The sequence below is a fragment of the Marmota marmota genome, unplaced genomic scaffold (genome assembly GCF_001458135.2).
Source record: "Marmota marmota marmota unplaced genomic scaffold, marMar, whole genome shotgun sequence".
In the NCBI taxonomy this organism is placed as follows: Eukaryota; Metazoa; Chordata; class Mammalia; order Rodentia; family Sciuridae; genus Marmota; species Marmota marmota.
In genome coordinates, this window is record NW_025999932.1 from 38,317,157 (window position 1) to 38,341,678 (window position 24,522).

The 24,522-nt window shown below is 39.1% G+C and overlaps 1 protein-coding gene across 8 annotated transcripts in view; it reads left to right on the top strand.

Moving 5' to 3' along the window:
- Positions 1-24,522, top strand: part of Rcbtb2 (RCC1 and BTB domain containing protein 2) — a 41,521-nt gene that overhangs the window by 786 nt on the left and 16,213 nt on the right. For 2 of the 8 annotated variants that reach the window (XM_048800931.1, XM_015484285.2), the window contains exons 2-10: positions 8,555-8,657; positions 11,355-11,452; positions 11,912-11,976; positions 13,631-13,786; positions 14,164-14,314; positions 16,587-16,753; positions 17,520-17,678; positions 17,809-17,916; positions 19,006-19,148. In XM_048800931.1, the coding sequence (XP_048656888.1) occupies positions 11,935-11,976; positions 13,631-13,786; positions 14,164-14,314; positions 16,587-16,753; positions 17,520-17,678; positions 17,809-17,916; positions 19,006-19,148 (926 nt within the window). In that variant the 5' untranslated portion in view covers positions 8,555-8,657; positions 11,355-11,452; positions 11,912-11,934. Of the gene's footprint in view, positions 1-123; positions 606-8,554; positions 8,658-11,354; positions 11,453-11,911; positions 11,977-13,107; positions 13,127-13,630; positions 13,787-14,163; positions 14,315-16,586; positions 16,754-17,519; positions 17,679-17,808; positions 17,917-19,005; positions 19,149-24,522 lie in introns of those variants that run through there. The other 6 variants (XM_048800925.1, XM_048800926.1, XM_048800928.1 and 3 more) reach the window with 6 other exon arrangements.

Here is a 24,522-nt window from a genome sequence, read left to right on the forward strand (position 1 = left end):
CTGCGCCCAAGCCAAAGGCCAAGGCGTCGCCGCGCATGCGTAATCCGGCCGGTGGGGGCTGGGCGCGAGTCTGGGAGGCTGTACTCTCGCCCAGGCCGCGGACCGAGGCTCCCTTGCGCCTGCGCGAGTCCGCGCGCGAGGGCTGAGTTCTTGGTTCCGGGGCTACATCCTGCCCCAGACTTGAGCCAATGCAGCACTGCGCACGCGTCAATTCCCCAGTCTAGGGTCGCGTTTGGTGTCGCCCCATGACAATCACCTGCTCGGAAGCTACTCCCTTCTAAGTTTACGTGTCCAAGTGGACTTCGAGCTGATACCCAGGCCTTGGGAGGCTCCTGCCTTAGCGTCCCGCCTTCCGTCTACTCTCTCGGCTCAGCTTAGGCTGCCGTTGTTTTCATTTCTGTCGCCTCGACCCGTGACTCCCGTCCCCAAAGCCTGACCCCCTGGCACCCCGGCTCGAAACGGTCGCAGACTCTGTGATAGTTTATGCTGTGGACATTTGGTCCTGATGTGGAGGGATATTGTGAAAAGTTTCCTTTGCTAGGCGAACTGTTTTGCAACTGCTGTGGAGGGATGGGGATATGTCACTGCACACCTTGAGCTTGAAGGTACTGCTCTGCTCAGCCCCGGAAGTTGAGGTTTTCAGAAGTTGAAAACTTTCCAAGTGTTCTGCCCTGGCCGAGAAAGAAATTCCTGCCTTGAGTTGGAAGGCGAGTTCAGAGTGGATTTTTTTGCTTCTATTCTTTGCAAAATTGCAGAAAAATGTTATAACAGAGCCAAAGGCTGTAACAAAATGCATGTATTGCAGCTGCTTTGTACCGTGCCTGGCTGAATAAAAGTGGTTGAGTTTTACATAAGGTGCTTTGGGACGATGCTCTTTCTACTAGACTCCGAAGTGACTGTCACATTAAATAATGTGTTTGAGGCTTTGAGGAATCTGGCTTTGCACTTTTGTAACACTGAGTTCCTGTTTTACACCTTACCGGTTGTGGTACTTGATTAATCAGTTTTGTGACGCCTGGGGCTACTGTGAAGTGTTTTTAACAATGTCATTACTGTGTGCTTCACAATCTTATGTAATGTGCTGGACAGACATTTGGGAGCTGGAATAGAAAAGCCACTTAGAATCTGAGTACTCTCAGTGAAATGTAATCCCTTTATTTCCTTTGTGTTTGGCACATACATGTTGTTAAGTAGTAGGTAAGGCAACAAGAATGAGACATTCTCAACACCCCACTCCCACCAGACCAGGCCTATTGTTCTTGTCACACCAGGTCTTGTGCTTTTGCTATTTCCTCCATGCTCACTTTACTACTCCACCCAAATCATCCTGGCACCAGACTTTATTCAGTTCTTGAAACAGTCGTGATCAGTTCAGAGAGGTGGCTGCCTCATCTAAAATAGCCCCTGCTCTGGCTCTCCAACATCTTATTCTGTAGCCCGGAATCACTATCTGATTTTTATATATTTCTTTGGTTATGTTCTGTCTTCACCATAATTAGAGCACAGAAGGTATTTGTTAACTGTATAAATGCAACTGAAATCTAACTCCTAATTTTGTACTGAAGGTGAATTCATTCAGCAAACATTTTGTATCAGGTGCTCTCCTAGGTGCTTGGGATTTATCAGTAAACAAAAGATCCCTTGTTACTGGAGCCTGCATTCTAGTGAAAAATGATGAACAACCAACATTTAGTTATTATTTCAGAAAATTCTAGAATGAATGAATGAAAAATGGAGAAGAGAAACGTGATTGGGAGTTCAGATACGGCATGCAGTTAATTTATTTATCCATCAGTTCTGGGGATTGAACCCAGGGACTCTCTACTACTGAGTTGCATCCCCAGCCCTTTTGATTTTGAAACAGTGTCTTCCTAAATTGCCCAAGAACTCATGACCCTCCTGCCTCATCCTCTCAAATAGTTGGGATTGCAGGTGTGCACTGCCACGCCTGGCTGTGGGTTACAATTTTAAATAGCATGGTGATAGTTAGTCTAAAGGATAATTTGAAGGTGGTGCTCAAGATGGAGAACTGAGGTTTAGAATTAAATATATTTCTGGGAGAATATATTCATTACCTTGCTCTAATATGTCTTTCATGGGGCCTGCAATATGACCACTGTGACAGATGGTACCATCCTTTATAGGTTAAAAAATCATTTTCTCTAAATAGAGTTCAAATTATTCAGAATTTTGCAGTTTAACTCATCACATCAAATGAAAAGGCTGGATTCTTACGTGGAAGAGACTCACCAACCACTACAGATGTGCTGAGAAAAATTATACAGTCTGCTGTCCATATTCTTACATTCCATATCCAGTTATTAAACCAACCTCAAATTGAAAATATTTTAAAAATATTGAGAGTGTTGAACATGTAGACTTTTCCTCTTATCATTATTCCCTAAAAATAGAGGATGTCAACTATTTAATGGCATTTACATTGTATTAGGTATTGTAATATTTAGAGGCGATTTAAAGTATAAGGATGAACATAGGTTATAGGAAAATGATACACTATTTTATATAAGGGACTTGAGCATTCACAGACTTTCTTATTCATGGGGTGGAGGGGTCCTGTGGACACCAAGAGACATCTGTGTTTTCTTCACCATTTACTCTGCTTTGCAGTTCTTTCTTAGTGTCCTTATGATGTAAGTCATGTGGATGGCTAGTGAAGCTTTCTTCTAAGAGTGATCATTACTTTTCTTTATTTGAAACTGTGCTGGAGAGGAGCTTAAAGCATCTGGTATGATATCATACTGAGATACTAAAAGATATCTCTTAGAAATATTTGAATGAACCTAATCAACTTTTAGGTATAATTAAAGGAGGCTTAGTGAATGAGGCTGACAGGAATGATTCTAGAAAGTAAAGTGTGGTTCCCTGAAGCCCTTTGCTTAAGTAAAGTTGGTTCAAAAATCGAAAAACTGTTTATCTAGAAGTTTAAATGTAGGGAACCCATTGAATTTATTCATGCCCTTAGGAAATTGTCATCTTCAATTTCAATTTTATCAGTAGATAAAGTGAAATTTAAATGCCCCCAAGATACTGCTGCTTTTGAAGTTTATTTGGAGTTATTATAAGTTAAATTGTCCAGGAAAGGGAGGCTGGGAACAGAAGTATTGGGGTTGCAGAGTGACAGTAAGGATCCTGTTCAAGGCTGAAAATGGGAGTATCCACTTCAAAGGAAATGACAGCTTGCCTGCCTGTGAGAGATATTCTTAAATGACCATCAGTGGAAGGCTAGTATGATCCTTAATCTGTAAGGAACATGTGTCTCGTAAACATGGTGACCCTGTCCTAGCACCACGAGGAACCCCAGTTTTTTATTGCCAGCTGGGTTTACAAGAGCTGGCTACATCAATAAGTAAGAAAACATTCAAGGAAGCATGCAACACACAAATACTTTTGCTTACAGGATTCAGGGACAGCTCTCAACGTTAAGGGTCCATTGGAAAGAGAGAGACAGCATGTCTAAAACCCTATTTATTGAAGGGAAGACACCAGAAAGTTCCACCCAAATGAGGCAAGGGATTGGGTTTCAGGGGGGTTTAGCCCAGTCCTATTGGGTGACGCCCACTCCCAGAGCTTCACTACCCTGCCCAGCAGAGGTGAGGTCTACCTACTTTCCAGCACACAGAAGCCAGTTCCATACCCCCATCGCTCAAGGCTAAAGGTATGTGCTCAGCTCCTACATGCCCAGCTCCTGTTCATGGCAGTCCCCGGCAGTTTTTTCAGCATTAATCAGACTTTGGAGTGTTTCTAAGTCTTCTGTCTTGTCATCCATCCTGTGTATACTTCCCAATGGAAGACTTTTTTGAGCTGACAAGTACTAATGGGTGATAGTATGTGACTCAAACCTGACTTATGACCACTGTAAGAGTCTGTGTCATACAAAATGTCTGTTAAACTGAACAAAAGGAATGCCAAATGGAAAGGAGCCAAAGTCAAGAGGGCCTGCCATGTTGGAGGAATTATGTGTCATGGGGGCCAAGATCTTTAACAATTAGGATTCTATTAGTAGATATGTTTAAATCTATTGAAAAATTGGATTGGATCTATAAGGAACTAAATTTTAAATGAATTTTAAAATGTCTCTTAAGTACCAACTCATATAATATTTGTGTAGTTCTTCTTATTTTTTCATATTTGAAAGTGACCCTTGCTATGTGGCTGAAAAGGCCAATGTTGACAAGCTCAGTAATCTCTTCAAACTAAGTTCATCTTTGCTTTGTACCTCTGCCCCAACACTCTTGGTGAAATTTGAAAACCTTTTGACAAACATGCAATTAAAATAGCAACTGTGTTTCTGTGTTCTACAAGTCAGTTTGCTGGTTTTCATACACACGTGGCAATACCATTTCCTTTGAGGTTGTGCTCTAGTTTTCATTGTGCTTTTACACTTTTTTAGCTTTATTCATCCTGTTTATAATTATTTATTTTAATTAGCTGCTGTTGGTATCTTACTATTATTTGTTGATTTCCAACACCTCATTCAGGAGGAACTAAATTATTGCCAACACTTTTTTGTTTTTTAAAGCACGTGACAGTGGGGATCATGTTTCACACACACACACACACACACACACACACACACATATATATATATATATATATATATATATATATATATTAACCTATTTATATTATATTACCTATAACTTCAGAATGACACTAAAAAAGCTGTTGTCAGTAGTGACTCAGCAAAGCGTATACCTGGGAACTGTCATTGTCGCATTGACTTTTATATGATCTGCAGCTCATTAACACACTGATGCTGCAAACTATGTGCTGATGTCCTAAAAGATATTTGGTTTTGTTTACTTTTCTGTTACTTTGATTAGATAAGCATCATTTAATGTGTTGACTTTGTTAAAGGCATTGAATTCTATATTGCAAGGAAATATTTTTATGTTTTATGTTGCTTAAATGTGATCTTCAGAGTTGACCTCGTATTATCAAGTTGAATTTAAAAATAACTAACACTAGATTTCTCTGTAGAAATTTCTTTAATTTTTCCCACTGGGAACACTTCTAAAGTACAGCTGCCAGCATTTAGAAGCCCCCAATTAACTGCCAAGTACTGGCTCTTAAGGCCCACTGTTGGGTGCATTAATGTGGACTCAGGCACTTGAGAGTTACAAATTCCTTTGCACTACATTATTGGTTTTCTGTTTTACATATTTGCTTTGCACTCATTGTCTACTACAGGCAATAAACCAATATTTGTTGAATGAACCAGGCAAATGAATGTTATGTTCTATAATCAGCTTAATTCATTACTTATGTCAGAGGCACTACCAAGTAATATGGCACATTGTATGGTAGACACACTGACTTCTATTGATTACTTTGCCAAGAATAATATGTACAGACTGCCTATCATATGCTTTGTACAGAGAAATGGTTATTTGATTTGTTCTCTGTATTTGGAATGGATACATTTTCACATTTTCAAATGACTGTCTTCTTGTCTGCTTTAACTGTGTAAGTTACTAAGAGTACAGAAAAAAACTTTCTGAATACAATATGTCCAAATAAGGAGTTAATCTTTCCCAAACAGGGGTGATTTGGAAATAAAGTGTTGAACTATTTAAGTTTAGGAAAACATTTGGAATAAGAAACACGATATAATAGATTACCTTACTTTGATATGTATTTGGTCTTGAAAAATTAACTCTTCCAAAAACTCAAAACACTGACTCCTGAGTGACCAGTTTTGGTTCCTCAAAAGGCAGAGATCAGTGGCTGGAGAAGGTCCTTATCTTACCATTTTTCTGTCCATATTGCAAGACAGTATCAGTAAGTATGAGTCTGTATCATCTTTTTATTACATTAAATAAAATGAGGAAATGTATAAGAAACCATTTTGCAAAACACAGAACACTTAATATGAATAATTAACTATAGACATGAGTCAAGCCATATATCCCAAAACAAATGGGAAAAACCGATGACCTTACTATCATCCAATAAGTAAATTTATATAAGATGATTTTATGCTATAACCCTATCAATGTGAAGAATTGTCCCAATACAAATGCCAGCGTCTGCCCTGGGTCTACAAGAAACATTGCCCTCCTGTGCAGGAAAGGCAGGGGAAGTTTGCAAGTAGAATTAGACCAGAAGTACAAAACATACTTTTGCCATTCTAGTACACTGATATTAAATATTTGTTTCTATTTTAGGCTTTTCTTCCATGGCATTTAAAATGCTATTCTTTATCTATGTTATTATCTTCCTGTGGTATTGATTAGATTTTATTTTAGGGATGCCAAAAGAATTTATGGTTTATGAATTATCATTATCAATACTTTATTCAATTCCTATGTCCATGGTAAAGGAAAAATTAGAATAGTGATATTCTAAGATTTTGCTTTCTTTCATATTGGGTAAACTTTTCCTCTCATACTTAGATGATTAAGCTTAAAATCTTGAAAACCATCTTGTCAATGGAAAAGCCATTGTGTATGAATTCATTGATAGAATTACATGGAACCTTTTATCTTTAGCGTTGCCTATTTTCCTATGGGAGCAGGGTGTGGTGGTATATGCCTGTAATCCCAGCTACTGAGGAGGCTGATGCAGGAAGATCACAAGTTTGATGTCACCCTTAGCAATTTAGTGAGACCCTGTCTCAAAAAATAAAAAAGGACTAGAGCTTAGTGGTAGAGTGCCTCTTAGTTCGGTCCCCTATGAAACACACACACACACACACACACACACACACACACACGCATTCACCAAAACAACAAAATGTTCCTATGAAAAATTTCCATCAAAGTCCAGCCAGGCATATGTTCACATCCACAATACATTAAAGTAGTATTGTTCTCTGAATGTTTTTACACTTTATCAAATGGTATGCCATGTATATCATTCTTTCACTTAGTAGTTTTGGTCAACATTGTTTTGGAGATGTAACTGTGTTGATTCTGGATATGCCACAGTTTGTGAATTCCACTGTAGACTCTGTTGGTCAACTCTGCTTGCTATTTCATGTTTTATTGCTATTGTACACAATTGTGTATTTGCTCTACAGTTCATCTTGGTGAGTTTTTCCAAACTACAGGATGTGATTGATTTATTAGTGATGTTGGAATCATTTAACTGTCGTTTCCTATTTATTTATTAATTTGCACCAGGAATTGAACCCAGGGGCATTTAACCACTGAGCCACATCCCCTGCTCCTTTTTTACATTTTATTTTGAGGCAGGATCTTGCTCCATTGCTCAGGGCCACACCAATTTGCTGAGGCTGGCTTTGAACTTGGCATCCTCATACCTCCCAAGTTTCTGGGATTACAGGTATGTGCCATTTAGCTCTTTTTCTTTTAAATTGGAACAGAAAAGGATAAAATAGAATAGTGGAGGGTAGAGTAGAAATAGACAAAATAAAAAAGAAAATATCACCAACCATCTCATGTAGAAAGTGTAAGAGAATTATTTTGTGAAATTTTTGTTTGAGTTACATATATGTGTCAAAAAAGATTGAAAGATGCTGTGGTTGTCCAGACATTGTGGAGTTATTCTCTAAAGTGATTATATCAATTTACATCTCTTTTGGCAGGATATGAGAGTGCCTTTCAATCTATATCCTCACCAATACTAGGTATTGTCCCTCTTTAAATTTTACAGATCTGATGGATAAGATCAACTTTATTGTGGTTGCATTTCCATGATAAATTCAGTGGTGAATTTTAATATCTTTTAATGTGTGCATTAATTCTGTGAATAGCCTGTATCCTTTGCCTGTTTCCTAATTGTGTTGTTTTATTTATTTGTAGACATTCTTTGTATATTTTAGATACTAATCCTTTGCCAGTTGTCAATTTTATATGTTGCAAGTATCTTCTCCTGTAGTGTCATAGTTTTTCTCTTTGCTCAACATTACTGGTCTTTGTTTGTGGTTTATGCTTTCATGTCTTATTTAAGAAAATTTTCCATGTCCTGAAGTCATAAAGATATTTTTTATACTTCTAAAAGTTTGAAAGCTTTTTATTTATTTTTTTTTAAGGATTCCATATGAGTATTCCATAAGTACTGGAGATCAAACCCAGAGCCTTGGGTATGATAGGCAAGCACTTAACACTGGCCCCTTGAAGGTTTCCTTTTCTGTCTCATCCTAACTGAACACCTTTTCCATGTCTGTCTCAAATTTAATGGAATAAAAAATAAAAAGAGAAGAGAGGAAGACTGAGGATATGACTCAGCGGTAGAGTGCTTACCTAGTATGCCTAAGTACTTTGATCTCCAGTACTCATTTTTCTATGTTGAAATGCTACAGTTTAAATTTTTTTTTAGTAAGTGTTTTTGCATATGGGTCAGTGTCCAAATTGTTGAAATCTTGTCTCAAACTTACCAAATAAAATATATATCCCAGTTATATATTATAATCTTAATATTTTTATAATTGAACATCTCTACTGCTGATTTTTTCATAGGAGTTCATCCAATTAAAAGTATTTTTCCCAGATAAATAATGGATTTTTAAATTTGCAAGATAGTATATTTTTTTCTCTAATAGAATTTATTTATGTATTTGTATTTTCAGTTATATTAACCTTGTTTTAGAAGACAACATACAAGGACAACTTTATAAGGCAACAGGATTAAAGATGACCGAATACTGGGCTCCAGAAATTTAAAACAACCAGGTACAAATGCATTTGGAGGCAATGTTCTTAGATATTTGGAGATATATATATGCATATTTGGATTGTACACAGGAAAAACTTAAAATATACCTACAGCACAGTAGGGGATCTAAGAGTAAGGACTTTGGAACTAGTCCTGGGTCTAATACTAGCTCTGATCCTGAGTGGTGACTGTTGGTCAAATTATTGAAACATTTTTATCAAAAGAGCCAATGATTATACCTTATACTTATGATTGTTTATTTAGGTATTATACAGATTAAATGAAATACTGTCAGGCATAGGATAACTGTTTTTTAACTATTATTATCATACTGTTGTTATTTAGAATACATGTTTAGCTCATCATGAATGTGGTTTATACTGTTGTTATTTAGAATACATGTTTAGCTCAGCATGAATGTGGTTTTCTATAGGTATATTGTGGATTTTTAAAATGTATGTTGATATACTACTACAATATTGATGATAATAGCCTGGTGAAATCATGTGGATCTCAGGATAACTAAAATCTCCACATATTTTCCAAAAACTATATCCCTCAAATAGCACAAATTGGGAAAATTAGTTTTTTTTTTTAATCAAGTATGTATCATGAAAAACAAAAACAAAAAACAAGCCAACCATTTTCTACAGAGCCAGGGAATTCAACAACAATTTTTTTTATTGTAGCAAATGATAGTAATTAATCTTAAATCATTTCTAAATATTGAAAGACTTTCTGACCAACAAACATAAAATTATGTTAATCTTATATTTAGTGGTAATTGAGTCTTATGAATGTCATTTCTTGGGAGGTGGCGATTTCCATATGCCATCCATGTAATTATGCCTGATCAGCCAATAAACAGAATGCCTGTTTTCCAACCTTTCCTATTTAAAGAGTTTATTATGCTTAAAATTGACCAAGGACACCGAAAAGAGCCATTTATTTTCCAACTTAGAAACCCAGGATACTGTTCCCTGATCTTAGTACATTTCCCTTCCATTGGAACAAAGGTGCCTGAAGTTCAGTGAGGTGAAGTCCTCTTTTTCCTTCTCCCCATTATATCCTTTCCTTTCTCTTCCTTCATTCTTTCCTCACTTTCCCCTTTCCCTCTCCCCCCTCCTTCCGCCCATTGTATAACTTTTGGATTCTTTTCCTCTATTCTTCTCTTTTATTACCCCCTCCCCGATTTTGTGGCACTGAAGATTGGACCCAGTACTTGGGCGTGCTAGGTAAGCACTCTACCACTGAGTCACATCCTCAGTCTTCCTCTCTTCTCTTTTTATTTTTTATTCCATTACATTTGAGACAGACATGGAAAAGGTGTTTTCAGTTAGGATGAGACAGAAAAGGAAACCTTCAAGGGGCTGGGGTGGGGCCCAGTGATAAGTGCTTGCCTATCATACCCAAGGCTCTGGGTTTGATTTCCAGTACTGAGGGAGGGAGGGAGGGAGAGGAAGGAAGGAAGGAAGGAAGGAAGGAAGGAAGGAAGGAAGGAAGGAGCANAAGGAGGGAGGGAGGGAGGGAGGGAAGGAAGGAAGGAAGGAAGGAAGGAAGGAAGGAAGGAAGGAAGACAGGAAGACCATACAACCCTGGGTTGGCAGGTTCCAGAACACAAGAGCTTTATTCCAAGAATGCTTCCAACATAGACCTTGTGTTCACTCTGAGCCATAGTGTTGTAGTGCTTATAGCCACAAATGAATCATGGTCCCCTTTTAAGAAGTTTCAAATTAATAGAGAAGATAAATCATATAAGAACAACTATGACATGAGGCAGAATATGAAAGGTGCCATTAAGAAGTTTTAAAAAAAATCCTATGGAAATACGTAGGGGAAGGTGTGTCTGCCTATTTGAATAATTAGGAAGCACACAGATATGTGAAGTTCAGTGGTGGTCATACTGGGTTTTAGAGAAAATTAGGATTTAACACATCTGCCAAAATGGCATAGATGATGTGTAGTATTAAATATGGCAAAATATCTTTTCATATTGTCAACTAGATCAAGTTTTATAGATTTACAAGTGAGAAACTTCTAAGTGATCCTGTTTAAAAACAAGCATGTCTTTTTAAGTTTGCTTTCTAAATGCGAGAGATAATGATTTATTACAAAATTGCCATAGTTTTGAATTATAATTATTCTGTATATATTACTATTCCTCGTATTCTGAGAGACTATTTACAGCTGAGGAAAAAAGATTACTAAGATTCTCAAGGGTATGTAAAACATTGGTAAAGAACACTATTAAAGAATGGACCTCATTTGTTTTTTATCTTTAAGTTTCAAAATCTACTGTAGCAAATACCAGATAAAATTTTCTGATATTAGTACCTAATGGATTGCATATAATAGCACCCAACTTAATAAATTAGAGACAAATCAACATTGTTAAATACAGTTTTATTAAATTGCTTTTGGAGGGGACAATATTTTGCTTATATTCATTTTTAGTGGTGAGGTAGTGAACTGTGAGCCATGGCGCAGACATGCTGGTGTCTTTCTGTAGGGCTGCCCTTGCTGTCACTTCTGCATGGTAGTGAGAAGTCATTGTGCAGATGGTTGTGAAGGCAAGACCATTCAATGCTGCTATTACACACTTGCTGGCTCTCATTTCAGATTTTTTTTTTTTGTTAAAACAAAGGAAAACAAAGCCATATTCATTCATTCACCCTTTCATCCATTTCATTCATTTCTCCATTTTTTTTTTCCAGCTTAGCAAACTACATATTCTTCAGTGGAGCTGAGAATTGATAAGTCTGCTCTTCACAGTGATTTGGAACTTTCCAATCCCAGAGAAAGGTTGACCAAGGTCTAAAATTTATTTTTCCTTACCTGTAGATGACAACTCTAAAATGAAAATTTTCTACTCATTTTCTTATAGACATAAGGATCTCTGTTTTATCCTGGGATTACTTTTCTAGAACTCAGCAGAACGATTCCCATGAGAATTCCAGAACAGTTAAAATACCCTGTGGGTTTTTTTTGGAGGTTAACTTCCATGGCCAGAGCTTAATTTCCTTCATCATATTTGAGCTCAGCTTATTTTCTCTGATAATTAAAAGTAATTTTTTTTTTTTTGAGACGAGGCCTTGCTATGTTGCCCAGGTTGGTCTTAAACTCCTGAGCTCAAGCAGTCCTTCTGCCTTGGCCTCCCAAATGCTAGAACTACAGGGGTCGAAACCATCCCTGATTAGAACTAAAGTGATTTTAACCTGCCTTACTTCATCTGACATATGGATCCTGATTTTACCACATACTTTTTCCTCAGGGACTACACAGAATTGAGTCCATATGGAAGAAGAACTTCCTCTTTTCTATGGAGAAAGTGGCAAGGTTAGAAAAAAATCATGCCCTTGGAGCATGTGTATTCTGTTGCATGAAACATACTTCATCAAGTTGGTCAATGATAGGAAGATCAGTGAGATGGTATCCATCTTTGAGGTGCTCACTGTATGATGACTGAGATGTCAACAGATAGTTATTATGGGGTGTAGAATGCTGAAGGGGCCAGCAGGGAACTGATGACTGTCTGAAGGATGGAGAAAAGGGCTCCTAGGGACAGGTGATCTTTGACCTGGATGAGGAGGAGCTCAGGCCTCCTGTCATAGATGACACTATCCTGCAAAAGGTTCTGAGATAAACAATGTTTAGTCCTTTCTCAAAGAGATTTAAAAAATATTATAAAATATGTAATCTTAGAAGAAGGAATGAGAGCCTGGTAGTGTTTGTCTTTAAAATGGCATCTCTAGAATTAGGTCCAGGTTTGGCTCAGGCACCCTCCTGACTTCCCATACCACTGCCGGGGGCGATAATTTATTCCAGGCCAGCTTTCTTTTACTGTTTGGTTCACATCAGTTTCCCCTCCCCCACCTGTAACTGGCATCTGAGAGATGTGAACCACTTCTGCATCCATTTAAGATTTTAATATTAGCTTAAGGAAAACATAATGAAGAAAATGTATCTGTTGTATAAATTAGAAACCAAGATAGATGTTATGAGTCCTTTGAATGTGTACCCGTGGAGCCATGCTTCTGCATCTCTGTGAGGAATCAAGTGGGTGATTCTATCTTCATAGGCTGTATTTTAAATTGAATTGTGATAACTTTGACAGTTATCTGTAATTAAGTGAAGTATCATTAGTGTCTCCATAAAATGGAGAAATTCAGACACAGAGGTACACCTACAGGCCAGACAACGTGAACAGACAAGGGGAGAAGACAGCTATCTGTAAGCCAAGAATCCAGGCCTGGAATGGATCCTTCCTGCATACTCAGGAGGAAGCAAACTAGCTGACACCTTGATTTTGAAGTTTTAGTTTTCAGAACTGTCAGATGATAAATTTCTGTTGTTTAAGCCACCTGGTTTGCCATACTTTTTACAGCTGTTCTAGAAAACTCATACAATGTTTTTGGGGTATTTGTTCCTAATAGTCCCAGACCCAAGTGGACAATGAGGAAAGCCAGCTTCTCAAACTGAAGTTCAGGTAAAGCTTGCCCAGGGAACAAAACATTTGGACCACTTCCCTGTTGTCACCTTCAGCATTGTTCTTTTCCAAGGCTTTGCTTTGCTAAGACTTAGGCAGCAGATGAAATGGCAGTCCTCTCTCCCTCCCTCCTCCCCTCCCTCCTCTCTCTGTCTTTTCTTGCTTTTACAACCAGCCTAGTTTCCACAGCTGCATTGAAGACCTAGCCGATATTTAAAGTACTTGTTAAAACTCAGCTCCCCAGAGTTCAGTTTGGATGATTCCTGTGTCCTCGAGGAAAATTAATAGGTGAGATCTGATGCCACCTGGGCCTTTGGCGCCTGCTTGCCGTGAGAGCAGTACTGAAGCCCTTGGGCTTGAAGGCAATTCCTGCTGCTGTGAGAGGCCTCTCAGAAATAGACAGGACTTGCTCCTCCTTAAACTGGTTTTAACTCTCTTCTGCAGAATGGGGCAAAGAAATTTTATTAATAGTCTCAATATATACATTTTTTATTTCCTTTTCAGCCAGTACGGGCTACTCTGTCATCTTTGAAGATGTTAGATGTGGGAAAGTGGCCAATTTTTTCCCTTTGTTCCGAGGAAGAATTGCAGTTAATTCGTCAGGCTTGTGTCTTTGGCAGTGCTGGCAATGAAGTTTTATATACTACAGTAAATGATGAGGTAATTCTCAAGAAAAAAAATTACCCACCCGTGTTTTTAGTAATGGATTTGTTAAATCAAAGATCTCAGAGGAGCTAAGGAATCAAAGTTAAAAACAGCACAGAAAGTCAAATTATATTTATTCTATAAAAAGCAGTTTTGCGGGGCTGGGATTGTGGCTCAGCAGTAGAGCGCTCGCCTAGTATGGGCGGGACCCAGGTTCCATCCTTAGCACCACATAAAAATAAAGGCATTGTGTTATGTTCATCTATACCTAAAAAAATAAATATTTTTTTTAAAAAAAGCAGTTTGCTTTCAGAAGACTGTACCTGTTTAAGTGAAATTTATAGGCTCATCAAAAATAGAGCTGTTTGAACCAACAGTTGTTTTTCCCACAGATCTTTGTGCTTGGCACGAACTGCAGTGGCTGTCTGGGGTTAGGTGATGTCCAGAGCACCATTGAACCTCGAAGACTGGATTCTTTAAGTGGCAAAAAGATAGCTTGTCTCAGCTATGGAAGTGGTCCACACATTGTCCTGGCAACAACAGGTAACAGATATTCAGTGGAGAGTTTTAGCCATTGCTCTATTTGTTGAAAAACAAATCGAGTCCCGCTCCTGAAATCTAGAACGTATTTTCATATTGGGCGAGCGTTGCTGGCACTGTCCTATGAACTTGACCATGAGCTGGACAACACGAAATGGGAATATATCAGAATATCAGTGTAAGATGATCCAGCAGATAGAATCTAGCATTTACTGGCATGTAAGATGAGTGAACAACAACAAATTAGGCCCAGTGAACCCCTTCTGTTTAGAGGTGTGATCACTGTAGGAGGTGCTGCACTCCCTGTGGACCTTGGGAAATCTACATTTTGACCTTTAAATTCCTGATCTATGAATTGAGAGACTATCCCTTGATTCCAGCATCCCCTGTAATGCTTCATTCTGTGCTGCTTTTACACTGAATAGTGATGGATGGTTTTAGTTGGCATTAGTAGTCCAAGGAATTGAACATGCTCATGGCCAGCTCATGGATTCTAAATGAGATATTGTAATTAAGTGACACTGTGGAGTTTTCTTTAAGTTTAGTATTCATTTTATTTGTATTCTTTAAACTGAAAATAAATTTCATAAATATTCATTTACATGTTTATTTCACATTAAAAATTATGTTTTAGGGATTTCTTTTTTTGGTTTGCAGTACTAGGTTAGGTTATTCAGACTGCCTCTTCACTGAAAACTACCAAATTCTAGATAAAATATTTTCTTTTTAAAAATAAATTTATAAAGCACTGACAAGGCAGAAAGGAATTATCAGACTAGATTTAATAGAAAGTGTTAGAACTACGAGGTTAGAAGAGAACTTGAAGCCATTTTTCTCTTAAGGCTTCTGCCACTCCACTGCCACTGAGCTGTGGTTTGGCAGTACTCAGAAGGGAAGGGACTTTCATCAAGGTCCTGCCTCACAGGAGCATGATAGAATACCGCCCAGGCAGACTGGGACCACAAAAGGTGCCGGCTCAGGAAAGGACTGACCACTTCCTGAGGCCTGAACAGAATTACTTGCCCTGAGCAAAACAGGCAGGAAAAAAGAGCAATGAAATAAACCCTCCCCCTGCGACTGTGTACCCCCATGGATTTGTAGTTTAACTCACATTAGACTAGATGGTTCAAGAAATCTCAAATTGAATTTATTAGAGGTCCTGGACTGGTAGAAGTTAATTCCTCTCTAGAGGAAGGACCTTCATCTGTGGCCTGAGGCAACCACAACCTTAAGGTCAATGGCAATGAGCAGCACACGGTCTAAGAGAGCCAGGCACACAGGAAACAAGGCACCAGGATGCTTTACAACTAGTTTAAAGATCTTGATTGGCTTTTCTTTCCGATTTTAGAATCAGGTAATAATTCTTTCCATAAATTAGCATGTGTGTCCTGGTGAGCTGAGCAGAGGAGGTTGTTTAAGAAAAGGGCTGAAGAAAACAGAAACAAAGAACAGACTGATCATTTCAATGAGTATACACCATATGATTCCATTTATGTAAAATTTAAAACCAGGAAGTCAGGTGCAGCAGCACCCACCTGTAATCTCAGCTACTCAGGAGGCTGAGGCAGGAAGATTGCAAGCTGGACACCCATCTGGGCAACTTAGCAAGGCCCTGTCTCAAGATCAGATTTAAAGAATAGGGACTGGGGGTGTAACTCAGTGGGACAGCAGCCCTGGGTTAAATCCCCAGTAAAATAAATAAAGTCAAAAAACATAAAAAACTAAATTCTTTTATGCAAGAGGCACGTATGAGGGGTCTTTAGGGGTAATCATAATTTATATTTTGACATGAGTATTCCTATATGGATATGTGCTTTATAATTATTCATAAAACTGTAATATTTGTTTAATGAACTTTCCTGTGTATGTTGCACATAAATAAGGTAATACATTTTTTTAAAAAACTAACTTAGTGATCATTTTATAGATAAGGAAACTAAGATCCAGAAAAGTTAAGTAGCTTTACAATCTTTTAACTTTCAATCTAATATTTTGTCCATTATTTTTAGAAGATTTTTCTTTGCTGATTATTAAAACCCATATTACAGCTATTATAATTGTGTGAATTTAAATATTATCTTTTTTTCTTTGAGGTAGAAGGCAGTTTATACTTTCCAAATAGATTCTTTTACAGAATGAATTTGGTAGACTAAGGAAATTGATTGGCTCTTTGCAGCTGAGTTTTTAGTTTTCATTTGTAGCAGTTGTGCAGTCTATAGTTTCATATAATGAAGCAGATGTTTTAAGAGCTGGTTTTTGTCTTTTTTATTTGCAGAAGGAGAAGTCTTTACCTGGGGTCATAATGCTTACAGCCAGCTGGGCAACGGGACAACGAATCATGGCTTAGTGCCCTGTCATATCTCTACTAATTTGTCAAATAAACAAGTCATTGAAGTTGCCTGTGGGTCCTACCATTCTTTGGTCCTAACAGCTGATGGAGAGGTGAGAACAGTCAGCATAAAAGCTCATTGATTTTAAATATATACATATATATATATAAAACATTCTATAGATCCCTTTAGCAGTCGTGGAAATGTGATGGTTTGATTAAAATAATTGCCCCCTTCAAATTCAGTCTTCTTCTTGGTAACAGTTCTTAGTCGTGGTATTTATATTATGAAGTTTACCTGTATGTATTAAGGACTTCCATCACTGCAAAATTTATTTATTTTTTTATTTTGTGTGGGGCTGGGGTTTGAATCCAGCACTTCACACATGCTAGGCAAGCACTCCACCACTGAGCTCTATCCTCAGCCCTGCTGCAAAATTTAAAAGGATGTGTTTTTTTCTTCTACATAGTGAAGAGATTATTTATTTATTTATGTGGTGCTGGGACCTGAACCCAGGGCCTTGTGCATGCAAGGCAAGCCCTCTACCGTCTGAGCTATATCCCCAGCCTGAGTTTATTTATTTTTAAAAATTCAGAAATGTCGAAAAATGTGGCTGAAGCAAAGTAGATATTTTTATCTTATGTGACATTTGATTGTAATTATTACTGTTTAGGTAGATAACACCTATTATCTAACTTCATAAAATAATACAATGGGTAAGAATGACTTTTCTAAGAATTTCTTTGCCTGTGCATGTGAGAATTTCTGGTTCTGAGGCTCTTTTGGAGAAATGATGAGGTGCTGTAAGCATCTGTCAGCATCCAGCTGAGACTCTATAAATTAACACATTTCATTTGTCAACCTTTTCTTTCACATAGGTATTTGCCTGGGGTTATAATAACTCTGGGCAGGTAGGATCTGGGTCAACAGCAAATCAGCCAATCCCTCGAAGAGTCACAGGCTGTTTACAGAATAAAGTAGTCATGAACATAGCGTGTGGACAGATGTGCTCAATGGCAGTAGTGGACACTGGGGAGGTAGGAAGGTTATTTCACATTTTGTTTAAAAAGCTTTTTCCACATCAATGTGGTGAGCATTGGCATGTTTCTCCTAACAGCATTGGGCTGGCATCTGTCTTCCGTGAGCTCTGTGTTTCTCGTCTCCTAGGTCTACGTCTGGGGTTACAATGGGAACGGGCAGCTGGGACTTGGCAGCAGTGGCAACCAGCCAACCCCCTGCAGGGTGGCAGCTCTGCAAGGCATTCGTGTCCAGCGGGTACGTCCACTGTTGGTCTGAGTGCGCATGTTTTGATCTTTGGTGGCAAAGATACTGGTATATTAAAATGTAGTGTTCTTAGCAGAATGAAAAGATCAGCTGCTTAAATATTTTCACTGAAGTAAAAGTTAAGGCTCTTTTTCCCTCAATTAAGTTGTACCTGTCAGGAAATGTCTACTTCTAGGGTACTGTCATGCATAGCTTCTGGAATACAAGTTGTTACAGCTTTTCATGAAGAATCTTTGGCACGATGTTTCAGAGCCTTAGAAATCTTAAGATCTCTTAACTTAAAATTCTACCCCTGGGGAACTGTCCTAAGGAACCAAAGAGAAAATCTATTGAATTAGTTAAGAAAAAGCAAAAAATTTAAAAAAGGACTAATAGAACAATAAGCTGATTAGAGAGGCTATTCCAAGTCTATATGATGGAAATGATGTTTACAAAGAATTCTAAAGGATAGGAGAGTGTCTGTTTGTAACAGTAAGTGAAAAGAAACAAGATACAGAACTGCATATACAATGTCATCATTAAAAGTTATGATGCATACATCTGTCTCTATGTAAATAGGAGAAAAAAAGCAACCCTGATCTTAAGAGTACTTTTTCAGGGGCTGGGGCTGTAGCTCAGTAGTAGAGCACTTGCCTCTCACATGTGAGGTACTGGGTTCGATCCTCAGCACCACATCAACATAAATAAAGTGAAGGCATTGTGTCCATCTACAACTAAAAAGAGTACTTTTTCATATTTATACTTTATTTTCTGCATTGAGTACATTTCCTCTAATAATCAGAAAAAGGAATAAAAGTATCTCTTTCTTACATTCAGCCCACACCCCTTGGTTTCTGTGAGCATGAAGAAAACCACATGAAGGTCATAGTGAACTGGGCTCTGGCCTCTGCTGCCTGCCCACCCCCTGGGAGGCCCATGCGAGTATTGGGAGGGTAGAGTATTGGTTAGCTTAACATCTCCCTTATGGGCTGCCTGCCTTTTCCTTCACTTTGTTTTTTGATTTTTAACCTAGTGGGTGGGAGTAGTGAGACATTTCTTTCTCTCTGTAGGTCTGAGAGGATTGTTTTGTTCCCCTTCCAGGTTGCCTGTGGCTATGCACACACGTTAGTATTAACAGATGAAGGTCAAGTGTATGCTTGGGGAGCAAATTCTTACGGCCAGTTGGGCACTGGCAATAAAAGTAACCAGTCCTACCCTACCCCTGTCGTTGTGGAAAAGGACAGGTAATGTGTGTGTTTTCATAATAACCTGCTGGTCTCCCGAGATTAGATGGGACTTAGATGTGATTTAGAATTGTGTGCCATTTACTGCTACCATCACAATATTCTTTAAGCAGAGGAGCCACTCCCTTTTTAAAGCCAGCTTGTGAATTGTTGGGAAGGTTGACTGTGTTAACTAGCCTATTTTCACTTACCTGTATTTCATTTATTCCTCCAGTAGCTACTCTGTGCGAGCTAGAATGACCAAACTTACAACAGCTGTTCTCTCTCCCTCTCACACATACCTTTTCTCCCCTCTGTTACTTTTGGTTTTCATTCTTGAAGGGAAGTTGATAACATTGGAAGTTTGGTGTGGGGCAATGAGTGCCCTGAATGGGTTGTGAGGCCGCTCCTCAGCTGCTTATGGAATTTTCCAGTAGAAAACAACTGGGGCAGTTCATCACTTTAACTCCCAAGCTAAAGCTATGGGAAGAGTAAAATGGTTTAAATATTAAGACTTCGTGTTGTACACTTGTTTATAAGGTTGAGTTAAGTCATTAGTGCATCCAGAAGTAGTTTCCAAATTATCCTAACGTTTTTGTAAGCCCTCTGAATTTCTCAGGTGTGGCCATATCACTGGCTTTTTTTTTTGCCCTTTGTTTCTTTTTAAATTTTTATTTGTTCTTTTTAGATATACATGACAGTGGAGGGCATTCTGACATATTAAGCATACATGAAGTATAACTTATTTTAATTAGGATCCCATTCTTGTGGTCAAACATGATGTGGAGTTACACTGGTCATGTGTTCATGTACGAACATAGGAATGTTATGTCCAATTCCTTCTACTCTATCATGTGCCCCTCCGCAATTGTGTGCTAGCATCCTCAAATCAGAGAGAACCGTCAGCTCATTTCACTTAGCATGGTAATCTCCAGTTCCACCCATTTACCAGCCAATGGCAAATCTCATTCTTCTTTATGACTGAGTAATATTCCATCGTGTATAAATACCACATTTTCTTGACACTAGTGTGAAGCAAAAACATTTCATTATCTTTTCTTTTAAACCAGGGTTGTAGTTATTATAGAAATTTTTACTTTTTAAAAAACTTTTGCACAATTTTATTATACTTGCTTTAAAAATAGATGTATGGATAAATAGATTAGTTGGCACTTATATGCAGTTCTCTTATATTTTTCTGTTGAAATACTTAACAAAAGTGACCAAATAGTGGTTTCTCAACACCTCACTTTTCATTTATGTATGTGAATTCAGTTGCTATTATTTACCCTAAGTTGAATAGGTTTTTAAAAACTGTTTTCACCAAAACTCTTAGAATAAGACCCTTGACCCATTAAAGCAACCCTGGTAGGAGCTGATTATCCCGCGTCATTTGCTTTATTTATCTTGTAAAGGAGCCAGGAAGCTCTGAATAGCCACAAAAATGCCTCAGGACTGCCAGTCCAGTCAATGGGGACATTTAGCATTTAGCCTAAACAACAAAGTGTAGTTTGAAACAAAAACAATGTATTTATATGACTTTTACCACTTCTTCTTTTTTTGGTACTGGGGATTGAACCCAGGGGCACTCTACCATGAGCTACATCCCCACCCCTTTTTAATGATTTTTAAATTTTTGATAAGAGGCTGGCCTCAAGATTATGAGCGTCCTCCGTAGCTGGGATTATAGGCGTGCATGCCTGGCTGGTGCTGTACCACTCTTTATGGTATTTCCACATTTATCAAAAACTTAATCCACCTATCCCTGGGATCTGTTGTCATCGTCTACCAGTGACTTGCTCATGTTATACTGCTTGTGCAGAGTGATGGCCCAGGTCTTCTGACTGGTTCGTGCTGGGACAGATTATGGGGCATCAAGGTGGGAAAAAGAAAAGAAAGCAGAGAAGCAGGGAGCGGAAGTGGTGTGAGGCAGGTTGCTTATCTGGACCTTGAGAGCTGTTGTTGCCTTTCTGACGTTTAAAACTGCAATTAATTTTTGAATTGTATTTGTAAAAAAGGTAGAGCTAGATCTGTACTTGTGCATTTGCTGTTGTCTTCATAAACATAATTTTGGCTTGTAAAAGTCACAGAGATATAAATGAGATATCCTTGTTTGTGAGTTTTCAAGGTTTGAACTTCAGGCAGTGGTTTCTGAGCCTGAACCGAGTCAGTGGGCCTGACTGTGCACATAGCAAGGGAGGAATTTCTAATCCGAGCTGATTTGTTCTCCACCTCTCCACCTTTCCAGTGACTGAACTTCCTGGACAGGTCAAGACTTCTTTCCCAAAAATTCTCTTTCTGACTCTGCTAGGGCTTGTCCCAGGGAAGCTTGACTAATTAAGAATAAGATTGAATTTGGGTGGGGCAGGGTGGGTCTGTGATTTAGGTGCCTATTCACCAAAGTGAAAGAAGAATACATTTTTCCCAGAGAGGTCTATTTTGGAAGAAAAATACTGGTATTTGTCAGGAATTTATGCTTACCTAAAAGTAATTTTAATAATTAAGATGATTATCTGCTCTCTAGCCCAGTCATTCCCAGTCTTTCTCAAGTTTCAATACATTGGTACTTGGTTGACTGGCATCTGTACCTTTGTTCTTAAAATAACATAAAAGCATATTTGTAATTAAATTGATGTAAAATTAGCTTGAAGTTTTCAGAATTCTGCAACACCTTGAGGTAATTGGTAAAACTTTGGGCTCTTAAAAAACTAAGAGTAGGAATCACTGCTCTGGGTCTTTTACAAGAATTATTGTTCTTTAGTCTTCCTATTCTTCTCCCTCATAAATTCCCTTTGCTCATCCTTGTTTTCTGTTTTTACATTTTTTTTCACTAAATGGTGTTTCATTTCTAGTACTTCACAGCTATTAAGCTATGCAGTTGTTGCAGATTATTCTGTCAAGATGACACAAAACCTGTTTATTAAGAATATGTAGTCTTTTTTTTTTTTTTTGAGCTGGGTGTGGTGGCACGCACCCTGTAATCCCAGCTGCTCAGGAGATTTGAGTCAGGAGGATCATAAATTGGAGGGCACCCTCTGCAACTTCACAAAACTCTGTATTAAAATAAAATAAAAAGGACTGGGGGTGTAGCTCATGGCAGAGCACTTACCTAGCACATGTAAGGTCCTGGGTTCAATCTTCAGGACTAGAAACAAAACAAAACAATAATATGTAGTCATTTCTTTTCCATATTAAGGTTGGCTACAAAATAAAATGTGAAATATGCCGGCTACTCTAAAGGTGAAAGTGAGTTTGTAGTCATTGTTGTTTGTAACTCTGGAAAATCTGAGCTTCAGAGTTTGCTTCTGGGCATGAAATCATACTCACAAACCACAACCCAAGGCAAAGGCCAGGTCCCTTGGTGGTTGCTTGGGTCCCAAGCCTCCACCTGAAAACTCCCTCTAAACCTTCTCCACTTTCCTGCTGTCAGCCCAGCCTTACCCCTCCCCCTGCTCCCCCCTGCCCCTCCCCATTGGGACTCCCAGAGGCCAAGCCTGGCACAGCCTAGCACTGTCCTGTGCCCCTCCCCATCCTCTCCATTCTGCCTGTCCCAGCTCCTCCTGGGTCACCAGCTGTTGTGTGATCAAGGCTGCTCTCTTCTGGGGAGGCTCAGAGACACTTCAGAAGGGAATGCAGGGACTAAATTATTTCCATTTTTCTAGTGTTGGGTAATTTTGTACAGAAGCACACTACTTTGTGTCTCTTGGTGACATTTTTCATGAAGCATCATCAGGGAAAAGGGAATCTGTCCTTTTTTTTTGTACTGGAGATTGAACCCAGGGGTGCTCTACTACCGAGCTACATCACTGGCCCTGTTTATTTTTATTTTGACACTAAATTGCCCAGGTTGGCCTCAAACTTATGATCCTTCTGCCTCAGCCTTCTGAGTTACTAGGATTACAGGCCTGTACCACTGTGCATGGCAGGAATCTTCTGTCATTTTAAGTGGTCTCCCAAAGTACACAGAATTTTTTTTTTTTTCCCTGAAGAAAAGTCTTTGCCTAGCAGGTGATTGCGATAGTGCTTGTATAGGGGGACAGCAAGCACACTTCATTAATGTTCCTGGAAAGGCCATTGGGCTGGCCTGAAAGCCTCACCCACCCAGAGACTCCCACAAGGTTTTACTACTGAGGTGGTTAAAATGCCCGAGGCCTTTTTTTTCTCTTTTATTTACTGTTTAGCCATTAATATGTCCAGCCCACCACTGCTTTTGGCCCAGGGCTGCTTCTGCTTCCCTCAGCAGGACCAGGTAGGGGTTTTCTTAGGCTCCCACTCTGGGGCCATCTTGGTCTCCTCTCCTTCCTCTGCCAGGCCACCCTGAATTCTTGGCAGCCTGACTTGGATGTCATAGTGTCCTGCCATGGGCCTCGCCTTCCCAATCAGCCTCATAGGCTGTTCTCTCTTTCCTTTCAGTTTTTCTTGCACTGCTAGTCAGATTAATCCTTCCCAGAACACCATGTTCCTCACCTCATGGCCTGGTTCGCAGAGCTGTTTCCCATTTCTCTGTCACATCATATCAAAACTGAACTTTGGCTTTGCTTAGAATTTCCCAGCAAACTCTAGGCCCCTGCCCCCAGTGTCACCCACCTGTCTCTTCAGGGAGCACTTCCCTCCAGTCTTGCTGCCCCACCCTCTGCTTGCATGCAGGCTGCAGCGTCTCTGCAGGTGCTCAGTCCTTGTTGACAGGCCTCAGGACCCAGCAGGTGCTCGGGTTCCTTCCTTGCTCCTGCAGCTCTGGGACACACTCTCCTGTTATTTGCTGGTTGTCTTGGTGCCACAGATCCGTGACTTCTCAGTTCTGTACTAACTGTGAACACACTTTTGTCATGGAAATAAGCCATTTTTCATGCCTAACTCTGCTGGGTACCTTACTTCATTTCCTCCACACCACAGACCTGTGAGGTGGTGGCTACCTTGGATCCTGCTCCTTCTACATCTTGTTTTTTCTTTAAAAAGATGATGAAACTGATAATAAGAACTTGTAACTTGCCCTCTTCAGACCAGCTGCTTCGAAGCTCATTCCCACCACCCCAGAGGACTGGTGTCGCTGCGCTCACATTGGGGGAGTGAGGATTGGAGGTGCAGCTGGGTGGAAGAGCTCTTGCCTAATATCCGAGAGTGACACAGAGCCTTGCCTGTAAACTAGATAGGAGCAGTGGACCTACTTTCCTTTGATTAGATGAATTTTTCTACTTCCTTCTCCCATTTTCTTTATTTGTTAAAATGAATGTGCCTATTGGGAAGCCAAGTAATATGTATCATTTTCCCATCAGGCAAAGCTCTTTTGCAGAGCACTGGATTAGAGTTGGAGCCAACTCTAACCATGCAAATGTTAGAGGATTCTTTTTTTCTTTATTTTCTTTTTCTTTCTTTCTTTCTTTTTTTTTTTTTTTTT